Source organism: Varanus komodoensis, unplaced genomic scaffold (assembly GCF_004798865.1).
Source record: "Varanus komodoensis strain SLA01 unplaced genomic scaffold, ASM479886v1 scaffold1, whole genome shotgun sequence".
Lineage (NCBI taxonomy): Eukaryota > Metazoa > Chordata > Lepidosauria > Squamata > Varanidae > Varanus > Varanus komodoensis.
Window position 1 is genome coordinate 13,975,921 of NW_025335268.1, and position 18,866 is coordinate 13,994,786.

Below are 18,866 nucleotides of genomic sequence, written 5' to 3' on the forward strand. Positions count from 1 at the left end.
AGGCAAGGCAAGGCAAGGCAAGGCAAGGCAAGGCAAGGCAAGGCAAGGCAAGGCAAAGCAGGGACAATCACTTCTCAGTCACACTGGAAGGAAGCCTTTTGGGCACACGCAGGTGAAGGAAAGCAATCAGCTGGGTTACACTGCTAAAAGGGGCAGCAGCACTCGGCTGATTCCCCCACTCCTGCCTGAGAGGAAGCCTTTCAGGGGCAAGTGTGTGGGGAATGGTACTGCCAAGAGCTGGGCAGCTATAAGGGTTGGGGGTGCAAGCCACTTGGCAAAAGCAGCAACAGCTCTTACCAAGTGGTTCTGTTGTTCCGGGAATTTCCCTATGATGGACTGTGTTTTTTGAGTTAGGATGACACAACAGCAATCATGGTAGGGAGAAACCCTAGAACAGTTGCTTCTTAATGTGTTTGCCAACCATGATAAATCACAACAATAAATTACCATGACTGAGTTTGGACAATGGGACAAACAATCATTGATAACAATCAATGGTTGCTTGTCATGACATGTGAATCCAGGGACTAACACAAGAATGAACATGATTTGGTTACTAATAGCCAGCAAGTATAATTCTTTTAGTACGGATGCTATGTGAGCATAATGGAAAGTCCCAGGGAATACCTTATTTGCTGCATTTTGCACCAGCTGCAGTTTCTGAACCACACACAATGCACTATAATAGTTTAGTCCTGACACTACCAGTGCATGAATAACCATGGCTAGATTGTCCCTATACAGGAAACAGCTGGCAGATCAACCAGTTGGTAATGGGTGTTCTGGGCCACCAAGGTCACCTGGGCTTCCACTGACAGAGATAGAGATAGAATCATTCCCCAACTACATACCTGCTCCTTCAGATAGAGTGCGACTCCATCCATAACAGGCGAACAGCCCAACCCATAGAATCTCTGCCCTATCAGATTCAGCTTATTAGCCCTCATCCTAGTCATAACTGCATCTAGGCACCAGTTCAGAACATACATAGCCCCTTCAACACAGACATCACAGAGAAACAGACCTGGTGTCATAAGCATATTGCTGATGCCATGCCTCATATTTCCTAATGACTGCTCCTAATGGCAGTCATTAGGAAATATGCATGCTAAATAACATTGTGGAAAAGATGGTGCCCTGTGACATTTCAGCTGCCATGTGGCTTAGTTGCTGTTACCCAGTACTATTCTCTGGAATGAATCCCATTGATACGAGTTGAATCACTGTAGAACAGTGCCTCCAACTCCCAACTGACAGGGGTGGTCTAGGAAGATATGATCAAAAGCCAGTAACAGACCAGGACTTAACAGGGTCACAGTTTTCCTGTCTTTCTTCTGAAAGAGATAATCTCATTCAAGGGTGCCTCCAGCTGGGATACTTGTCACTCTGTTGAGCATCTTATTAAGGAACAGGGTGTTTGTGATCAAGTGACAGTTCACATAGATCTCTGAATCCAGGAAGGGTTTTTTTTCCAGGTAGAGCCACACAAATGCTTCCTTCAAGGTGGTAGGGATCACAGCATCAAGCAATGATACATTCACTGCTCCCGCAATCCATCCAGACAGCTCAAATAAGTAATGAAGGGCAAGGGTTGAGAGATCATATCATGGGTCATACAGATGCAAAGGCCTAAATTTTGAGCCTCCAAAACTTGGAAGTCAGTCTTTAAGTCAGTGGAAAGATGAGACATTTTATCCGTGAAGTGTCCTGCAATTCATTACAGCAGCAGACCTCCAAGCATTTCACTGCGCTGGATAAAATCAACACCCAAACCACTCAGAAAAGCTCAGCTGGGCTGGCTCTGATGGAGGCATCAAACTAAGCCTTCTCTGCTGCATTCACTGTCATGCAGTAGCGTATTTATTACAGACCTTGTAAAATAGATAGCTAGGTAAGTGTGCTTCAGAATTAGGCCATTTTTCTTCCCATGGCTTCCACTGGTCAATTCAAATGGTACTTTCATGAGTAGTCAAGTTGGTGGTAACAAGTTACTTAGGCAAATATTTACAGGAGTTCCCTGGTCACTGAGAACCCTGCTTCCTAACTAGGTGCAATAAAGTGTTCTGGGTAGCTGTTCACTATACACTTAACACCAACTGGTGAAAAATTAGTACTTGCTTGGAAAACATTCAACATGCCACTACGCTGAGTAATATTTAGTTATTTTCCATCTCTGAAATTAGTTTGTTCTGCCAACCAATGAAGGTAAATGCAACTTTACACTGTGAGTCACAGACTTACATGAACAAACATCAAATCTAATCCTTATAAGATTAGTTTTGATATGAATGTTACTAGTACAGATGACACTGCTTCATCAAAACAGCTGCTGGACAGGTATATTGGTGAATCTCTTTTCAACATGGGGATGGAACACCAGGGAATTCTACCCCTGCTGTTTTGTATCTCTCAGTCATTTTTTGGTGACAAAGGAGCCTTAAATTTATGTCCAGCTTCCCAATCTGTCTACTTTTCTTTGTTGATAGAGTTAGCTACAGGGGATCTTTTGTCACTGTAGCTGTTCTTGGGACTGGATAATAAGTGAGGCAGGGAGCAGGATTACACAGCTAACAAAGCTAAGATACCTTAACTTGTAGAAGCAAAAGTTCCTAACACCATATTGCTATAGTGATGTATCATGTAGATGAAGACAACAGGCCAATGACAACCAGAACAGGCAGGTAAATAAGTAGAAGGATGAGAGCCTGGAGCAGAATTAATATATTGTTTCTTCTGGTGCCATAAAAATTCCTGTCTGATAATAATTATGGAAATTCCTCAAAACTTATGCCCAGTAATCACATATATACCACAGAAATTAAACAGAGATGATGAAGAACTTCTATAAATAGAAGAAATTGTAGTTTGTTTCCCTGAAAATTTCACACAGACATACTTAATTATGGAAGTACAAATTAATAATCACCTTGTGTTGGATATCTTCTTAATGGTGGCTTTTTAATACGCTTAACTTCATAAATTTGCTCAAACAGAGAAATTAATTCTTGTACAGCATCTTCTACATGTCTGCTTTTGTTGTTTAATATTTCAGCCCATTCCTTGGTATGTACCTGTTCAAGATATATAATAAGAATGTTTACTATATTGCAGAAAGTAAACAAATATTTGACTGAGGTTGTATACTCCATTGTTTGGTAACTATTAAATGTTTATTAGCAAATTACTAAAGAAAACATGCTTTATAATATATTTATTACTCATAAGTGCACAGACTGACCATTTTTTATATTTAAGTACTTTGATCTATTTAAGAAACATCCAGGAATCATTCAAGATAATATTTTACCTGTTTGTTTATTAAAATTATATCTTTCCTTTCTGCCAAATATGGTCTTCAAGAAGGCTACCAATAGCAAAATATAGGCAAAACCAATCTCATTGAACACATAAAAACAATAAATTAAAACACAACCATAAAAGGAAATGGGCAGCATCTAACCAATTAAAAAACCCCTCAACAGTATCAGTATTTTCTCTTATTACTTATGATTCATATATCTCAAATAATTAACTGTTACCTGTTACCTAAATTTTCCTATATTCTAGTCAGATGGATGAATGGATAATTAGGAAGGCAAACAGGAAGGCATACATACACTATGATGTGATAAACAAGCATGTGTGCTTACAAAAACATTATATTTTATTTAAATTTTTTAAAAGCTTTTAAAATGTGCAGTTACCTCATTGCGTGCCAGTAAATCCTCCACTTTCGTTGCAGTATCAGGTAGTACAAGCAAAAGCGTATTCGCTATATCTTTCATTGTTAAATCAATCTGCATTTCACATAAGTCATTAATCTATAAATAATAAATGATGATAACACATGGTTAGTTTCCAGGATTACACAACAGTATTGTTTTGGAAATTCTACAGATGTGAGTGGAAACAGTAGTAAGGAAGCAAGACTCTGAAGCTGAGTTGATCTATGGCCATATTTATTAAATCAAAAGAATCTTTCAAGGGATATTGTGGGGGGATCTAGTCTCAGATGACTAGCTTAAGCAACCTGCACAAGATCATCCAGGCTTTATAATGCATAGACTTATAGCCCAATATAATCAGGGTTCTAGCATCCATGAAAGTCTATTCTTCTGGGGTCAAGGATAATTTTCAAATGACATCCCCAAGCCTTCGAAGCTTAGATGACATGAGGCGCAAGGTCACACCCTGACATATCCAGTCTGTCAGTCATGATTTGCTATGTGTATATTTTACCAGACAGTTTGGCTGGTTTGACTTCTTCTCCAGTTGGAAGAAGACAGGATAGATGAAATACTTGGTGCATTATTCAGTCTTCCATTCGCGATTATCTAAAATAGCAATCAGAAATTTGGCCTGTATGCTAGAGGTTCATCCTTCCTGCTATACATTTAGACTTTTCCCTGTTCAACAGCCACAGTCAATGCTCAAACAAATGCATGTGCAAACTGTCATACTTTAGATTTTAAAAAATTGCATAGTATTTCCATGTCAATTTTTTTTAAAATTACCATCTTATTTTGCCTGTTTTATATTTAAAATAATACTGATAATTTCTCATTCTTAAAAACCAACAGGTTTCATAAGGTAATTCATCTTTGTTAAAATAAAAACAGACTCTTGTGGCACCTTAAAAATCAATGAATTGATTATGACATGAACTAGGGTTTATACCATAGTCAGTGTATATCGATCATACACTAGTGGAGTTTTCCCATCAACCTAAATAATCATGCCATGTGCATTATAACTTAATGCTACTCATGACTTCAAGGTTTTCTCTATACTGTAGCACTTTACAGATGTGAATAAATTTTATATGGTGCTTACACGCAGAACAGTCCTAAAAACAGAAGCAGATCTGAATCATGCTGCATTTGAGCTGAATGGAGGAAGGGCCATAACTCACTGACAAAGAACATGTTTTAAATTCAGAAGGTCCCAGGTTCAATCCCTGAATTTCAATGCAGGGCTGGGAAAGTGTTCTGCTTGAAAAGCTTGGAGAGCCAGAGCCATTCATCTATGCTGATGCTGGAAGGCTGGCCTTTTTTCCCCCTCACCTTAGTTTTGTTTGTAGTTTTCTTCCACTGGTCCCTAGGGCAGTGAGCTCTCTGTGTGCTCTCAGTGAGCTCTACCTACATCATCCATGATATATTGAAAATTGGACCTTGGCATCATCCCATTATACCTATCTCACCTCAATGACCACTAAGGAAATTGGGAGTGGAACTAACAGGGATACCTGCTTTCCTTATTCATTGATCTCTGCTTTCTGCTGCTTCTGTCACATAGAGTGATACTTGGGGAAGGAGGGAAGCTTTGGTCTGTCTTTCTTCCTGTTCTCTGCCTGAGAAACTGGTAGCAACTGCTCTTCTTTTTTTTAGAATATTTATTAAAGTTTTAAACTAATACTAAAAACATCAATTCTCACATACATCGGATTTACTGGGTCAACCCCCTACTACATATTTTTTAACATTCTATAATCATATTCAAATCAGTTTATAGTAACTTGAACACATCTCTAAATTTATGCCAGGTCCCGTTTCTCCAGCCAATTACAGAAAAAAATCGCAAGTTTGATAGAAGTCAGTGTCTTCTTTCTCCTTCAATGATAAAGGCAATCTATCCATTTCTGCGCAGTCCAAAATCTTTCTTAAAATCAGTTCATCGGTGGGTAGTTCCTCACTTTTCCAGTACTGAGCAATCCTTGCCGCTGTGATTAAGTGTAACATCAAATACATTTCCTGTCTGTTAATATCTTCCGGTATGATGCCTAACAAGAAAACTTCAGGTTTAAAAGCTAAGGGTTTTTGTAGTATTTCCTCCAGCCATTTATGCATTTTAATCCAATACTTTTTTACATTATCACAGGTCTACCACATATGATAAAAAGTACCCACTTTATGTTTACATTTCCAACACCTATTTGACATATTTGGAAACATCTTGGCTAATTGACTTCCAAGTCACAACTGCTCTTCTGAAGCTCTCGCCCTGCTGAGCACATGGTTTTTCAGATAGAACCTAATATAATTTTCTTAATATTCCTTATGGTGACTTTTTATGTTAAACTACAGTTTCTGCCTGAACCATTTGTTCTCTAAAACTGAGATTATAGGCCCACAGGCCAATTCTACTGCTAGCAAACCAAGAATTTCTAACAGCATTATCCCAAATACACCCCAGACAGATACACACACACTGATGGCAAAATAGAAATCACACCAGAAACAATCTTTCAAACATGCACTAAAAACTCTTTACCTTTTTCAAAAGCTGATTAAACATTTTCATAACTTCATCAACTTCTTGAAAGAAGCTATCTAAAGTCAAAGATGACCAGGTTAAAATTGTAAGCCCTTGCCTTAGTACAGATTCCACCTAATGAAAGTAAGCAAGGATAAGAAAAATAAATCTTTATTCACACTATAATATATAACAAATCAGAATAATCAAATAACTCTATTTATTAAGTCTATCTTTTTAAGCATCTCCCCATGGATTACATGGCATTAAACTAAATACCAAAATTTTAAATGCTTTCTCCAGCCTTAAGAGATTCTTCACAAGCCTCTTTCATTCTTCAGTGGGATTGTTAATGGTTTCTCTATTCTCTTCTTTTGCCTGATATTACGCTATTTTTATTCTAATTCTACTGTAGATTCCTTATAGAATCCCCATTTACCTCTGCATTAGATTGGAAGTCTGCAGGCACAGTTGTGTGATTTTTTAAATATTGTACAGCACCTTGTTTTTAGGTAGCATAATAATCTATTGAAAAAGGCTTTGTATATCCATTTCATTGCATTCATGGAGATATTTAACCCTTACATCAAATGAACCCCCCCACCCTGCCCCTTCATGCAAAGAGCCTTTGAATTTGTGTTTGTGTGTGTGTGTGTGTGTGTTTATTTGGTGTACCAGAATCCTAGATTACAATCATAGCTATGGGAAACCACAGGCAGTGGAATGTATTGCTTGCTGCTGTGCTCTGATGACACTCACCGGGGACTTGAGGGTGTGAACAATATAGATTATACTGCTGCAGTTCTAAGTGAATCACATTTATCAAATAAACATACATTCCCCCACGTAGACATACAAGCAGCAGAATGAATACAGATGATCTGAATTATGCTTAGCACAACTCACCTTTTTCATTTTTGGTGCCATTAAATTGACAAATACAGTTGGTACTTCTTGACACAAATTTTCATAGCAGTGTAGAATATTCTGTGATTTTAAAATAAGTATTAAATAACTTAATAAATGTTAGTAGAAGCTAAAATGTAACTATGCAACACAATCTCCCAGGAAAGGTTTACATCTTTCAGCTGGCAACTGTGGGATGTCCAGACAACATCTTTATCACCCCTTCTGCCCTCTCCCTGCATGGCTGGCATTTCTGGGGTATTTTTTTTTTTTAATGGCAAGTTAATACAGAATGCTTGCAAAACTCCATAACACTATGGCGATGGAGCATTGTAAAGATCACATTTAGCTTAGAAAAAAACTTGTCTGCCAGCTAAATGTGGACTTTATACAGTTCCATAGCACTATAGATGACTTTTTAAATTAACAAAATAAGATATTACTAAATTTGGTGGTGTGGCAGAAGTTAACAGGCCATCTGTTGCTTGCGTCAGACAAACCCAGTATTTGGTATACATCTAGTAATGCCAAATCCACATAATGTACAGTTTGACCTCCATGGCACCTTATTAGAAAGGTCAGAAAAAGAGACATTTTTCTCTTTTCATTTAAAGACTTGAATATTAATTCATAATGGAGGTACAGCTTTCTATCACACACAAGAAGGAAAGTGGGTTGTGGGTTTTGCATCCGCCCATGATATGCCTATTATCATAGAATAGGAAGGGGCCAATAAAGCCATTGGGTCCAAACCTTTGCCCAGTGCAGAACTCCACATTAAAGAAACCCTACCAGATGACAGTTCAGTTGCATCTTGAATGCCTCCCCTGTGGGAGAGCCCATGACCTCTCTAGGTAATTGGTACCATTATCATAAACTTTGACTCTGGCTGATTAACCACAGCATCGCCACCATAAGATGTGCAAGGGCTGTTGTCTATCAGTTTGGCGGGGGTGGGGGGGAAATGAAATGACAATGACTGCAACCACCATGAAACTCTTGGAATAAGACAGTGGCCCCAATCCCCTGACATAGCCGTTCCACCACCGTTTCCTCTGTGTGTGTGCATGCAAGTGTCTGACAATTGCTGAGGAAAGCCAGTTGTTTCCCATGTTCCACATGGCTTTGGGACATGGTGCCACAGTGGTAAGAGTACTGGCATGGGACTGAGAACATTCAAGTTTTAGTTCCCATTCTGATGTGGAGCTCACTAGGTAACTTTGGACCATTCACTGACTCTCGGTCTAGCCTACTTAATAGGGTGGTTGTGAGGATAAAATAGAGAGGAAAAGGAGAAGAATCATGTGTGCTGCTATGGGCTCCTTGGAGGAAGAGAAGGATATAAATGCAACAAATAAAAAAATATAACAAATAGAAGTAGGGGTTTTGGAGAAAAAGCAAAAGAATGAGGAAGGTGAATGAGAATGAATTAAGCCTTCCCACACTGCTATGTCCCACTCACCAGGGCTAGTGACATGTTGACAGCAAAAACACATTGATATAAATGATTCAAGAGAAGTCAAGAAGTGTGTAATGTTTTGGGATTACTTAATTATAACTCAACATTAACTCAACATTAAGAAAACTAAGATCATGGCATCCGGTCCTCTCACTTCCTGGCAAATAGATGGGGAAGAAATGGAGGTAGTGACAGATTTTATTTTCCTGGGCTCCAAGATCACCACAGATGGGGACTGCAGTCAAGAAATTAAAAGATGCTTGCTCCCTGGGAGGAAAGCTATGGCAAATCTAGACAGCATACTAAAAAGCAGAGACATCACCCTGCCAACAAAAGTGCATACGGTCAAGGCTATGGTTTTCCCAGTTGCAATGTATGGCTGTGAAAGGTGGACCATAAGGAAGGCTGAGCGCTGAAGAATTGAGGCCTCTGAATTGTGGTGCTGGAGGAAACTCCTGCGAGTCCCTTGGACCACAAGGCAATCAAACCAGTCAGTCCTAGAGGAGATCAATCCTGACTGCTCTTTAGAAGGCCAGATACTGAAGATGAAACTCAATTACTTTGGCCACCTAATGAGAAGGAAGGACTCCCTGGAGAAGAACCTAATGCTGGGAACAATAGATGGCAAAAGAAGAAGGGGACAGCAGAGAATGAGGTGGCTAGATGGAGTCACTGATGCAGTTGGCGTGAGCTTAGGTGGACTCCGGGGGATGGTGGAGGACAGGAAGGCCTGGAGGAATGTTGTACATGGGGTTGCGATGGGTTGGACACGACTTTGTGACTAACAAGAACAACAAATTATAAGAATTAACTTAAAGTTGAATTTATCTATCATTATCTTTATTTTTATCTATTTCTCTTTAGCATGAAAAGGTTCTGATGTACAATGTTAATATCACATCAATGTGACATTGCTATCAAAAACATGATTTTAAAAAAAACAGCTAGCATTCTTTACCTACCTCCAAGCATAATTTGTTTGTCTTAACCTGACCTTCAATTTTAACAATTCTCTTTGCCTGTTCTGGTACCTCTAGTCCCATCTTTATCATACATTTAGTCTCTCGAACAATCTCTAAAATTTTGGGGTCAAAATTGACCAACAGTTTTCCAGTTTCAGGATGTCGTACCAAAAGAGTAACTTGCAATGCTGAAATTAAAGGGAAAAAGGCTATAGGATTTCCTCCATTTCCTTAGATATTGCCTGAGGCAAAACTTGGCTATACAATGGTACTATTTAGTGACATTTGTTATGGATCAAACTACTCACCATACTGTAGTTGTGAAATTTCCTTCATCCAAGCTGTGTGAAAGAGAACTTCAAACTCTACCAATACATAGGAAATTTTATTGTATAATCGAACAACTGCTTTACCTTCTGTACTTGACAAGATATCTGAATTTTTCTGTTAAAATATTTTAATTAAAGAGATACATATTAAAAAGATAGGCAAATCCAATGTTACTTCCTTTTGGTAAACTAAAATACAGTTTAATTTAAAATTTATTTGCATCTTCCTGCATCTGCTGTACAATCTCACATTGTATGAACTGTAAAAGGATTTCAAGATTATGCACAAGCCATAATGTTCACTATTGTTTCTTCAGTGTAATTAGAGATATTGTAATTTAGCCTGTATACATCTGGACCCAAAGCCATGTATGTATGTAGGTAGTGTGAATTTTATTCACGGTTCTCTTCAGGAGTCCCAATGCTGAATAGACAAACCACTTTTTAAAAGAGTAGCAGTTTATTTCTTTGGCAGTGGGGAAATGCAGTAAGGAAGGCTAAGGAAGGCCATCTCTACAGGAAGTATTAATTGTGGTCTCGTGATCCCTTGCACAGAAATTGCCGCTCCTGCATTCTCCAGGCTCCATAATAATAATTTTTTGAGAGGAAGGCCTGGTATTAAATTTTAGAACTAGACAAATGGGAATGAAAGCCTTCAGAGAAGTGGCAAATCCATTACAGAACAGCCATACCACAGTGCCATATTGTGGTTGGTTAACAGAATTCATTAAAAGGCAGGGAAATGCATTTTCCATCCCACAATGAAATGGAAGAAGCCTTAGTAAAGCAGTAGATTAAATTCCTCATGTAGAGAAGACTGAAATCTGAATTGCTGCTGCACAGTTCAGCCCTGTGCTTACATAAAGCTTGTTTTGGGATTTTGTTTTAAAGCACACGAAAGCTATCATATGGTAATATTATGGATAACAGCCACTCCGGTGGCAGTGTGCTTATTTGTTTAGAATTGGAACTACAACTATGATATTTTATTTCTGAAAACTCAGGGTATTCCCCCTGCCTCAACATGCACAAAAATATACAAGATTGTACACTAAAAAAGAAAAGAATTCTGAAGATGTACCAGCAAGGCAAGGACTGACTATGCCTAGTGGAATCGGGGCCTAACAACACATTATATTTAATATGTGTTATGCAGGATCATCCACAGTTTTCTTAATATATATAATACTTGGCAGGGTACTGATTTTCTACAGAAGGTCAGTCCATGGGGAAGCAATGCATAACCCTTCCTAGCCAGAATCCTAATAACATCACCTCCATTGCCTCTCTCCTCTGCAGTATGCCTATTATCTTTAGGGAAAAAAGTCACTTTTTCCTAAGGCTAACTGCAGCATGGAGGGGATTTTTACTTAAACTATGCATGGGGATGGCAGGTTTAAGGCCCTTTTCCCTGTATATTACAGTTCCACTGAAAATCCTCTTCCCCAAGCTAGTATTACATTTTATATAACTTCAGACAAAAACTACATGCATTTACCTGGAAAAGAATTTTTTTTAAAAAATGGAGTAGTTGGTGAGAGCATAAACTGTCTTGCTTGAGCCTCTAACACGGGTGGGGAAACACAGGCCTGGGAGGTAAGCACATGTCCCCTGGGCCCCAGGCCAGCGCCTGTGAACTTCCTCTGCCCTTGGCCCTATGCTCTCTCCCCGCCCTTTGGCAGTTTCCCCCATTCTACAAGGGCACAGTGCCCCTCCTAAGGCTTAAATGGAGGGGATAAACAATTTTAAACTAAAATATGCTAGGGTGCTTTTTAAAATTATTTTTGGCCCCAATCCCTTTAAACCTTCACCTCCATTCACCACTGGAACGCTGTCCTCAAGAACTCGTGTGAAACTGAATTCAGCCCTCAGGTGAAAGAGACTCCCTGCCTCTGCTTTAACAATTTATATCATCCCATAGAAGGGCAGAGGTGGGTAGCTGGAACCCTGAACAGAGGTGAGACTGTATTGCAGCCTCTTGATGAAAGTCCCCTTGTTTGGTTATGAGTGAATAAGAAAATGATCTATATCCACAGGAACACAACACAGCCTTTCCCAGTGGATAATTCTACCACATCTTCCGCCTACATTCTAAAACTTCAAACAGTCCACTATCTGGAAGAGGAAGTATTTAATAACAGTGCAGCTTTTCCATTTCTGAGGATACCAGTGTTATATTTTACTGACACCCATCTTAAAATCAATGGCATCACTATGGTTTGGGTACATGCCTGACACTGAATGGGGTCAAAAAACCTTCCTGACATGCCTAACAAAAATGTATTTCTGAAGCAAAATAGATACACTGAGCAGCATCTCAGTATTTCTAGGAACCCAAAGTTACAGAAGCAGACTATACATTGGTTTCTAGTGAGTTGGGATACTGTTTCAAAAACAGCCAAACTGCACCACCTGCAGGTTCTTCCATATCATTTCACTCAAATTCACATGCAGCTGCAGTTTTCTGGAAGATTTATGAAAATGTGATAATAATCAAGAGACAAGGTTTCCCACATCCTAATCTTGTCACCCAAGTGCAGGTTTAAACAATAATACAGGTGTATTATTATTATTATTATTATTATTATTATTATTATTATTATTACTACTACTACTACTACTACTACTACTATTAGCTTTACAAGCTCTGTCATTTTCAGACTGGTGATGATAATATACTTACATAAAAATAATTGATTGGCTCACTTATACGCCTGAACAGCTGCCGCACCCACAAGATCTTTCCTGCAACTGGGGGCATGTTTCGAGCCAGGGGAGGGTCATCCTTTTGAGCCTGGTAAAGCTAAAAAAAACCCACGTGCAATTTCTAAGCAAGGCATCTACTATACATATCCATAAGCATTTGGAATTACACATAGAAACATAGAAACAGAGCGAGTCAGAAGGGGTCTCCCAGGCCATCTAGTCTGACCCTTGGCTCCAGCTGGTTCCGCTCACGACATGCCCACCATGTGCATGTCCAGCCTATCTTTGAACACCCTCACCGATGGGGTCTCCACCACCTCCCGTGGAAGCCCATTCCATACCCTCGAGGTCCTAACTGTCAGGAAGTACTTCCTGGCATCCAAATTGAACCTTGGTTCCCTGAGCTTTGCTCCATTGCAGGCTTCCTGCCTTCCTCTGCAGGGGAGAACAGGTCTCTACCCATCATGATGATGCTTTATTGAACTATGTATTCTTATTGTTGCAGAACATTTTTTTCAAAGTACAGTGGTACCTTGGCTCACGAACTTAATCCATTCCAGGACTCTGGTCGTGACTCAAATTGGTCGTGAGCCAAGTTAAATTTCCCCATAAGGTTCAATATAAATAAGGTTAATCTGTTCTGTAACCATTTTTTAAATCAGAAAAATGTGAAGAAGCAAAGTGACAAAGAACAACAAAGATTGTGGCCATCTCCCCCTCCCACCCCAAGCACAAGCCCAGCCATCTCTCCACCCCCACCCCAGCACAACTGCGATCACACCCATCATCCCTGCACACACTCGTCATCCCAGTGCGCTGAAGGGGAGAGATGGGCATGATCGTGCTGGGAAGGGTGAGGGCCAAGATCGCGGTTGCTCCCATGCAGGAAAGATGGGAGCAATTATGGGTGCGCTCCTACAGGAAAGATAAGCGCGATCTCAGCCATCTCCCCCCCCACCCCCAGCATGATCGCAGCCATCTCCCCACCCGCAACCTGTCAAAATTTTGGACTTCGCAACCTGAGTCAAAATTTTATGAAAGTTTTGTTCGCAACCCGATTTGGTCATGAACTGAGGCGTTCGTGAGCTGAGGTACCACTGTATATATCTATAAGTGTATATGTGCATATAAAAATATAACTATCAATAACAATTATGCATAAACATCTATAAAGGCAAACAAAACATCCATTTGCAGGTGTGCCTAAATATCACCTTTCAAATGTGTTGTTAGGTCCTCAATTAATTACAAGAGGTGGACTTTTATTTTTGTTATAACATATTTAGCTATCAAAAGAGGGCAGAAAAACCATTTACACTGATCTTGCATTAACTTCCAAGAAACAGGTAAAAAATTTAAGAGAACATATTCATTGGTAAATATTAAAAAATATTCCAATACCAGGTATATCTATATTATAACCTCTGCCCCCAAATAGGCAACTATTGGACATTGCTAAAACATATGAGTCAGAAAAGCATTTAATGGTATTACATCTTCAAAAGTTAGCTAAATTAGACAAATTCTTATTAAAAAGATCCTTGGCATCAGGTAAACATGAAATAAAACTTACTCCTGAATAAGACACAATCTAAGATCTTCCAATGCTTCTGGGACAGACATGAAAACAAGGATCCACTAATTAGATAGAATGCAACAATCCAGTTCCCTATTTCATTCTCACTTAAGAGCATGCTTTTCATATCTATTCACAGAGAGTTAGTATTGATAATCATGCATTCTGGGTCAATATAACTGATCAATCTCCAGAAGTGCTTCCAATAGTAAAGGAGACTCTGAGGTGGCAGGGCCAGACCAAGGTTCTGAGAAATGTTGCAACTGCAGGAATTTCATTCAGCAGTAAAAGGCAAGTGGTATTTAAAGTTAAGAATAACAAAAATGCATCATCATCACAAACAAATTGATCCTAGGTAAAAAATCAACTTATCCATCCAAGTACATCATGTTTATATTTTCTTACTGAATCAATTAGGTAAAAATTTCCCATAAGGGAATGAAGGAGAAAAAGGAAACTACAAATACAGCATGTAATTAGGGCTAATTTACATTCTACTAACTATGCATGGCATGAAGTAGTGGTATTATACGTCTTCATTCTGTTTTCAAATTATAAAAAGCTTAAGAAATGCAATAAATGTCACCTGTCTTCTCACAAATAATATTATTTATTTATTATCAATTATGAGCTTTTTTCAAAAGCAAGGAAGAACATGTGGGGAGGGGGGAGGCAGGGGCATTATTGAAAAGGGCTCTCTGTAGGTGCCATCCTCTAACCTTCCCTTAGAGACACTCAGATGTTGATCCAAGGTAAAGGAAAGTTCATATCAGGAGAAACACTTGAGCCTGCTCTTTTTCTGACTGATAATCCTTTTAATGCTAATCAGGACAACGCCCTAAACAACTTGGGATCAGGATACTTGAGAAAGTATCTTTTCCCTGACCAATCTGTCCAGTTACTGACGTCACCAGATGGTTTGCTTCTGGTAGTTGCACATGAACATTTGGCCCACCCAAGCAACCACTTTTGGTTTAACACCTCCTTTTCTCTGGCAGGCACCATTATTGTAATGTGCTTCAGCTACTGGACAGTATATAAATGCAAGCAATAAAGGACAGTATATAAATGCAAGCAATAAACAAATAATAAATACTGTTTCTAGCATTTCCTGAATACACTTTTAGTTCAGGAAGCCTTCCTAAATTAACTAACCACAATTTTATTGATTTTGTTTTTAACAAATTGTTTTATGCTTTTATCTGGTTCATCTTTTACAGCTCATTACTCTGGAATCTGTTTACCAGAATATGAAATGCTATATAAATCAGCCCAATCTCTAATCAAACACTCCCAGAGAGAAATAATATAAAACTATTATATATTTATTTATCCAACTTATGTTCTGCTATAACTAGTCTGAAGTCTCTCTAAGTGGATTACAACAATATTACATAAAATAACAAATTTTAAAACACATAAAAGCAACATACAATAAAAACAGAATATGCAGCTGAGAGGACAGATATCAAAAAGTTAAAATATATTAAGACTTAATATAAATTACATCATAATATAAAATCAATTGTTAAAGAGCCTGAAGAAGAGAACTCTTTTTGCCTGACACCAAAAATACTGTAAAGATGGCACAAGGCAAACTACTTTCAGAAGGCCATTCCATAACTGGGGTGCAGCCACTGAGAAACTAAAGCCTGTAACACACGTACACCAAAATCTACTAATAATATCTGCCTTTCTTATGGTATTAACTCTTTATTAGGGCTGTGAGCCAACTTAAGAATTCTGATTCATCATCAAGCTTTAATTTAATGTTTCAGTTAATCCATTGTATTTAAATATACAGCAAAAACCTCAACAGGTGCCTTTTTGAAGGAAATATGGCCAATAACTTAAAATTTATTAAAGAAAAATGACCACTTGCTATATTTATATACTTATATTTTAATTTATACACCACTTAACTGCTACAGAGACCTTCTTCATAACAGTGGCACACCTGAATTAAAATGTCCTTATTGGTTAAAACTAACCTTTACAAATTAATCAATTAAGGGGACAATAGTAAGGCCACTATTCATGTATGAAGGACCATAGAACAGCTTGGTACCAGGGCTTCAAATTCTCAGTCCCAGGTCAGAGATAACCCTGGAGCTTGGAATCAGAGCACCAATCCCCACTCATGTCCCTCTGCAGTGAGCACAGAAAGAACTGTCCTCTGAGGTCAGAAAGTGACTTCAAAGAAGTGTTAAAGGAGGTATTTCAGGGGAAGGGGAGGGCAAAGAACTGGAGCAGCCATTAAACAAGGTATTCCAAAGTTGCTCTAATCTCCTCTGAGTTGCCATTGCTAGATGGCTGAAAATGGCCACCTAGTGAAAACATAGAATTGGAGGAGCAGAAATTGCCTCTCCTATTCTTCCCATTTTTCATTGGGTAAGTGTGAACCCCCGAGTTTGGAGGCTAATTCTCTTCATTAGGATTGCTCCCTGAAATTGGCAAATAAACCTATCAAAATGTATAGTTTCTACTCCAGGTAAATACTTTAAATACCTTTTTAGTTGCTTCAAGTTCTGCAACATAATGCTGAAGAATGCGAGCAATTGTGTGTGCTATTTCATGCTGAAGACATGGCATGTTCAGCTTCTGAAACCTAAAGAGATAATATTCACATACAGAAAAGACAGAATGGGCTCTTGCAAGCTTGAAGATTTAATATTTCAAGCTGAAACTGATGTTTCCTATTTACAGGCAAGCAAGAATAATCAAGAACAACTGTAATGGTTTTGTTGTGGCAAAATCAACAAAGGTCATGATATTTCATCTTAAAACAAAGATATATATTTATGGCACCAGCTTCTGTGGGCTACTTCATATGCTACAAAGGATGAACCAGACTTTTGCTTAAATAAACATATCCATTTACTAGGACCAAACTAGACATTATGTTAATTGGTTACGTGTAGCTAATATGCATGTTTATATTGCATATATAACCCTAACCCTAATGTGTAAGTCAAAAAAGGTGACTTCTGAAACATAAAGCTTTCAGTCTCAGCTCAGACCTTGTCAGAGCAGGTTGCTCACTAGGCATCCCCTTGGCTGCTGCAACTTGCTTTGAGTCATGTGACTTGCTCAAACCAGAACATGAAAGAATGAAGGAGCTACCTTTTGCTCACTTAATGTTGGATTTTATTCATTTAGAAATTCTTATATACCATCTATTATAAAATCTCAAGATGGTTTGCATAAAAATCCAGAAAAATATGAATATCTATTAAAACTATATTATAGCTGTGCAGTAGTTAAAAACTCCTCAGTGCCCACAATTGCTTCAACTAATTAACATGATAGATTAAAAACACCTGGGAAAATAAAAAGGTCTTGGCCTGGTGGTGAAACAAATAAAGTGTCGGCACCAGGTGCACCTCTCTGACAAGTGAGTTCCATAATCAGAGTGCTATCGCAGAGAAGGCCCTCCTCCGCATGACCATCCTCCTCACTTCATTTTGCCAAGTTTGTGTGTTGTGCCCCAGCTGTGAAACCAGCATTTGCTGCATTTGTGTGAAAAGGAGATCCACCCCTTCAAACTTAAAAATTACATATACCAGGGAGCCAGAGTTGGTGAGGAATTTCCATAAGTATTTGGCAATGTGTTTTTAATTTAATTCAATTTTACATGATTACCCTTTCAATGTTACCTGTTTGGCACAGTAAATAATAACACCAGTCTAGCTGATATACTGGCCAGACTGAAAGAAGTTTAAAAACCATGCTACTTCTAGTTTAAAATCTTTGCTAAATCTGTTTGCCATACCTTTGAAGCAGTTGGAGAGCATGCTGTGAAGACAATATTTTTCCAAAACATGTTCCCATAAATGTCTGTATTTGGACCTAAAGGAAAAGGTAAACATTTAATGGCAAGAACTCACAAAGGAATTCTAAGTGCAAAGATCCTGTAGAAATAAGATTCACTTCAATTAAATGTAACTGAAAATCTGCTTCAACCAAGCACCTTCTGACAAGAAGGTGAAGGGCAGCCAATGGGGAAAGAAAACATGGCCAGCAAGGGGAAAAGGGAAACAGCCTTGCCTGCAGTGTGCGTGGAAACTGAGCTGCCAGAAATGGATCAGCTGCTCCCAAAACATGCAACCAAGGGGGCCCTGCTATCCACTGCCAAAGTGTCCCTTTGGACACTTTGTCACTTTGGTAATACAATCATAAAAAGCGCTGCTGGTTCAAAAGAGATTCTTTTTTCTTTCCTCCTGCACTTTATTATGAAAACAGCCCTCATATCCCTGACAGCTCAGCCTGCTCCTGCACAGAAACACAGACACTATGCTACAGTGCTACAGAGCATAATATAAAGCAACAGAAAAGATTTCATGCTTATTATCTTGCATAAAAGATCACCATCCAGCAAACCTGGGAAGTCATAAACAGTTGGATAAGTGGCATTTATATAGCTGATTATACATTAACAATATGTATGTTACTTACCTCTAAGTTTTCAATTTTTGTCATGAAATCTGCAAAATCTACATCAAATTCTGTTTTCCGTGGGTCAAGAATATCATATTTTTTCTTTTGAACACTTTGGTAGATATTTTTGAACTTAATTGCCATAATATCAATCCCTTCAATAGTAGACATATTCAGTGCAGAAAAAGTCTGAACGATGGTTATCATCTCTGTAATCTAAAATTTCAGGGAAATTTGTT

At 38.6% G+C, this 18,866-nt stretch overlaps 1 protein-coding gene across 2 annotated transcripts in view; it reads right to left on the bottom strand.

Moving 5' to 3' along the window:
* Positions 1 to 18,866, bottom strand: part of DNAH8 (dynein axonemal heavy chain 8) — a 171,388-nt gene that overhangs the window by 110,594 nt on the left and 41,928 nt on the right. For both annotated transcript variants that reach the window (XM_044443121.1, XM_044443208.1), the window contains 10 exons: positions 18,646 to 18,843; positions 17,963 to 18,039; positions 16,699 to 16,798; positions 12,592 to 12,711; positions 9,888 to 10,023; positions 9,580 to 9,767; positions 7,159 to 7,239; positions 6,271 to 6,387; positions 3,705 to 3,821; positions 2,927 to 3,071 (listed from right to left, as the gene is read on the bottom strand). In XM_044443121.1, coding sequence (XP_044299056.1) covers positions 2,927 to 3,071; positions 3,705 to 3,821; positions 6,271 to 6,387; positions 7,159 to 7,239; positions 9,580 to 9,767; positions 9,888 to 10,023; positions 12,592 to 12,711; positions 16,699 to 16,798; positions 17,963 to 18,039; positions 18,646 to 18,843 — 1,279 coding nt within the window. The remainder of the gene's footprint in view (positions 1 to 2,926; positions 3,072 to 3,704; positions 3,822 to 6,270; positions 6,388 to 7,158; positions 7,240 to 9,579; positions 9,768 to 9,887; positions 10,024 to 12,591; positions 12,712 to 16,698; positions 16,799 to 17,962; positions 18,040 to 18,645; positions 18,844 to 18,866) is intronic.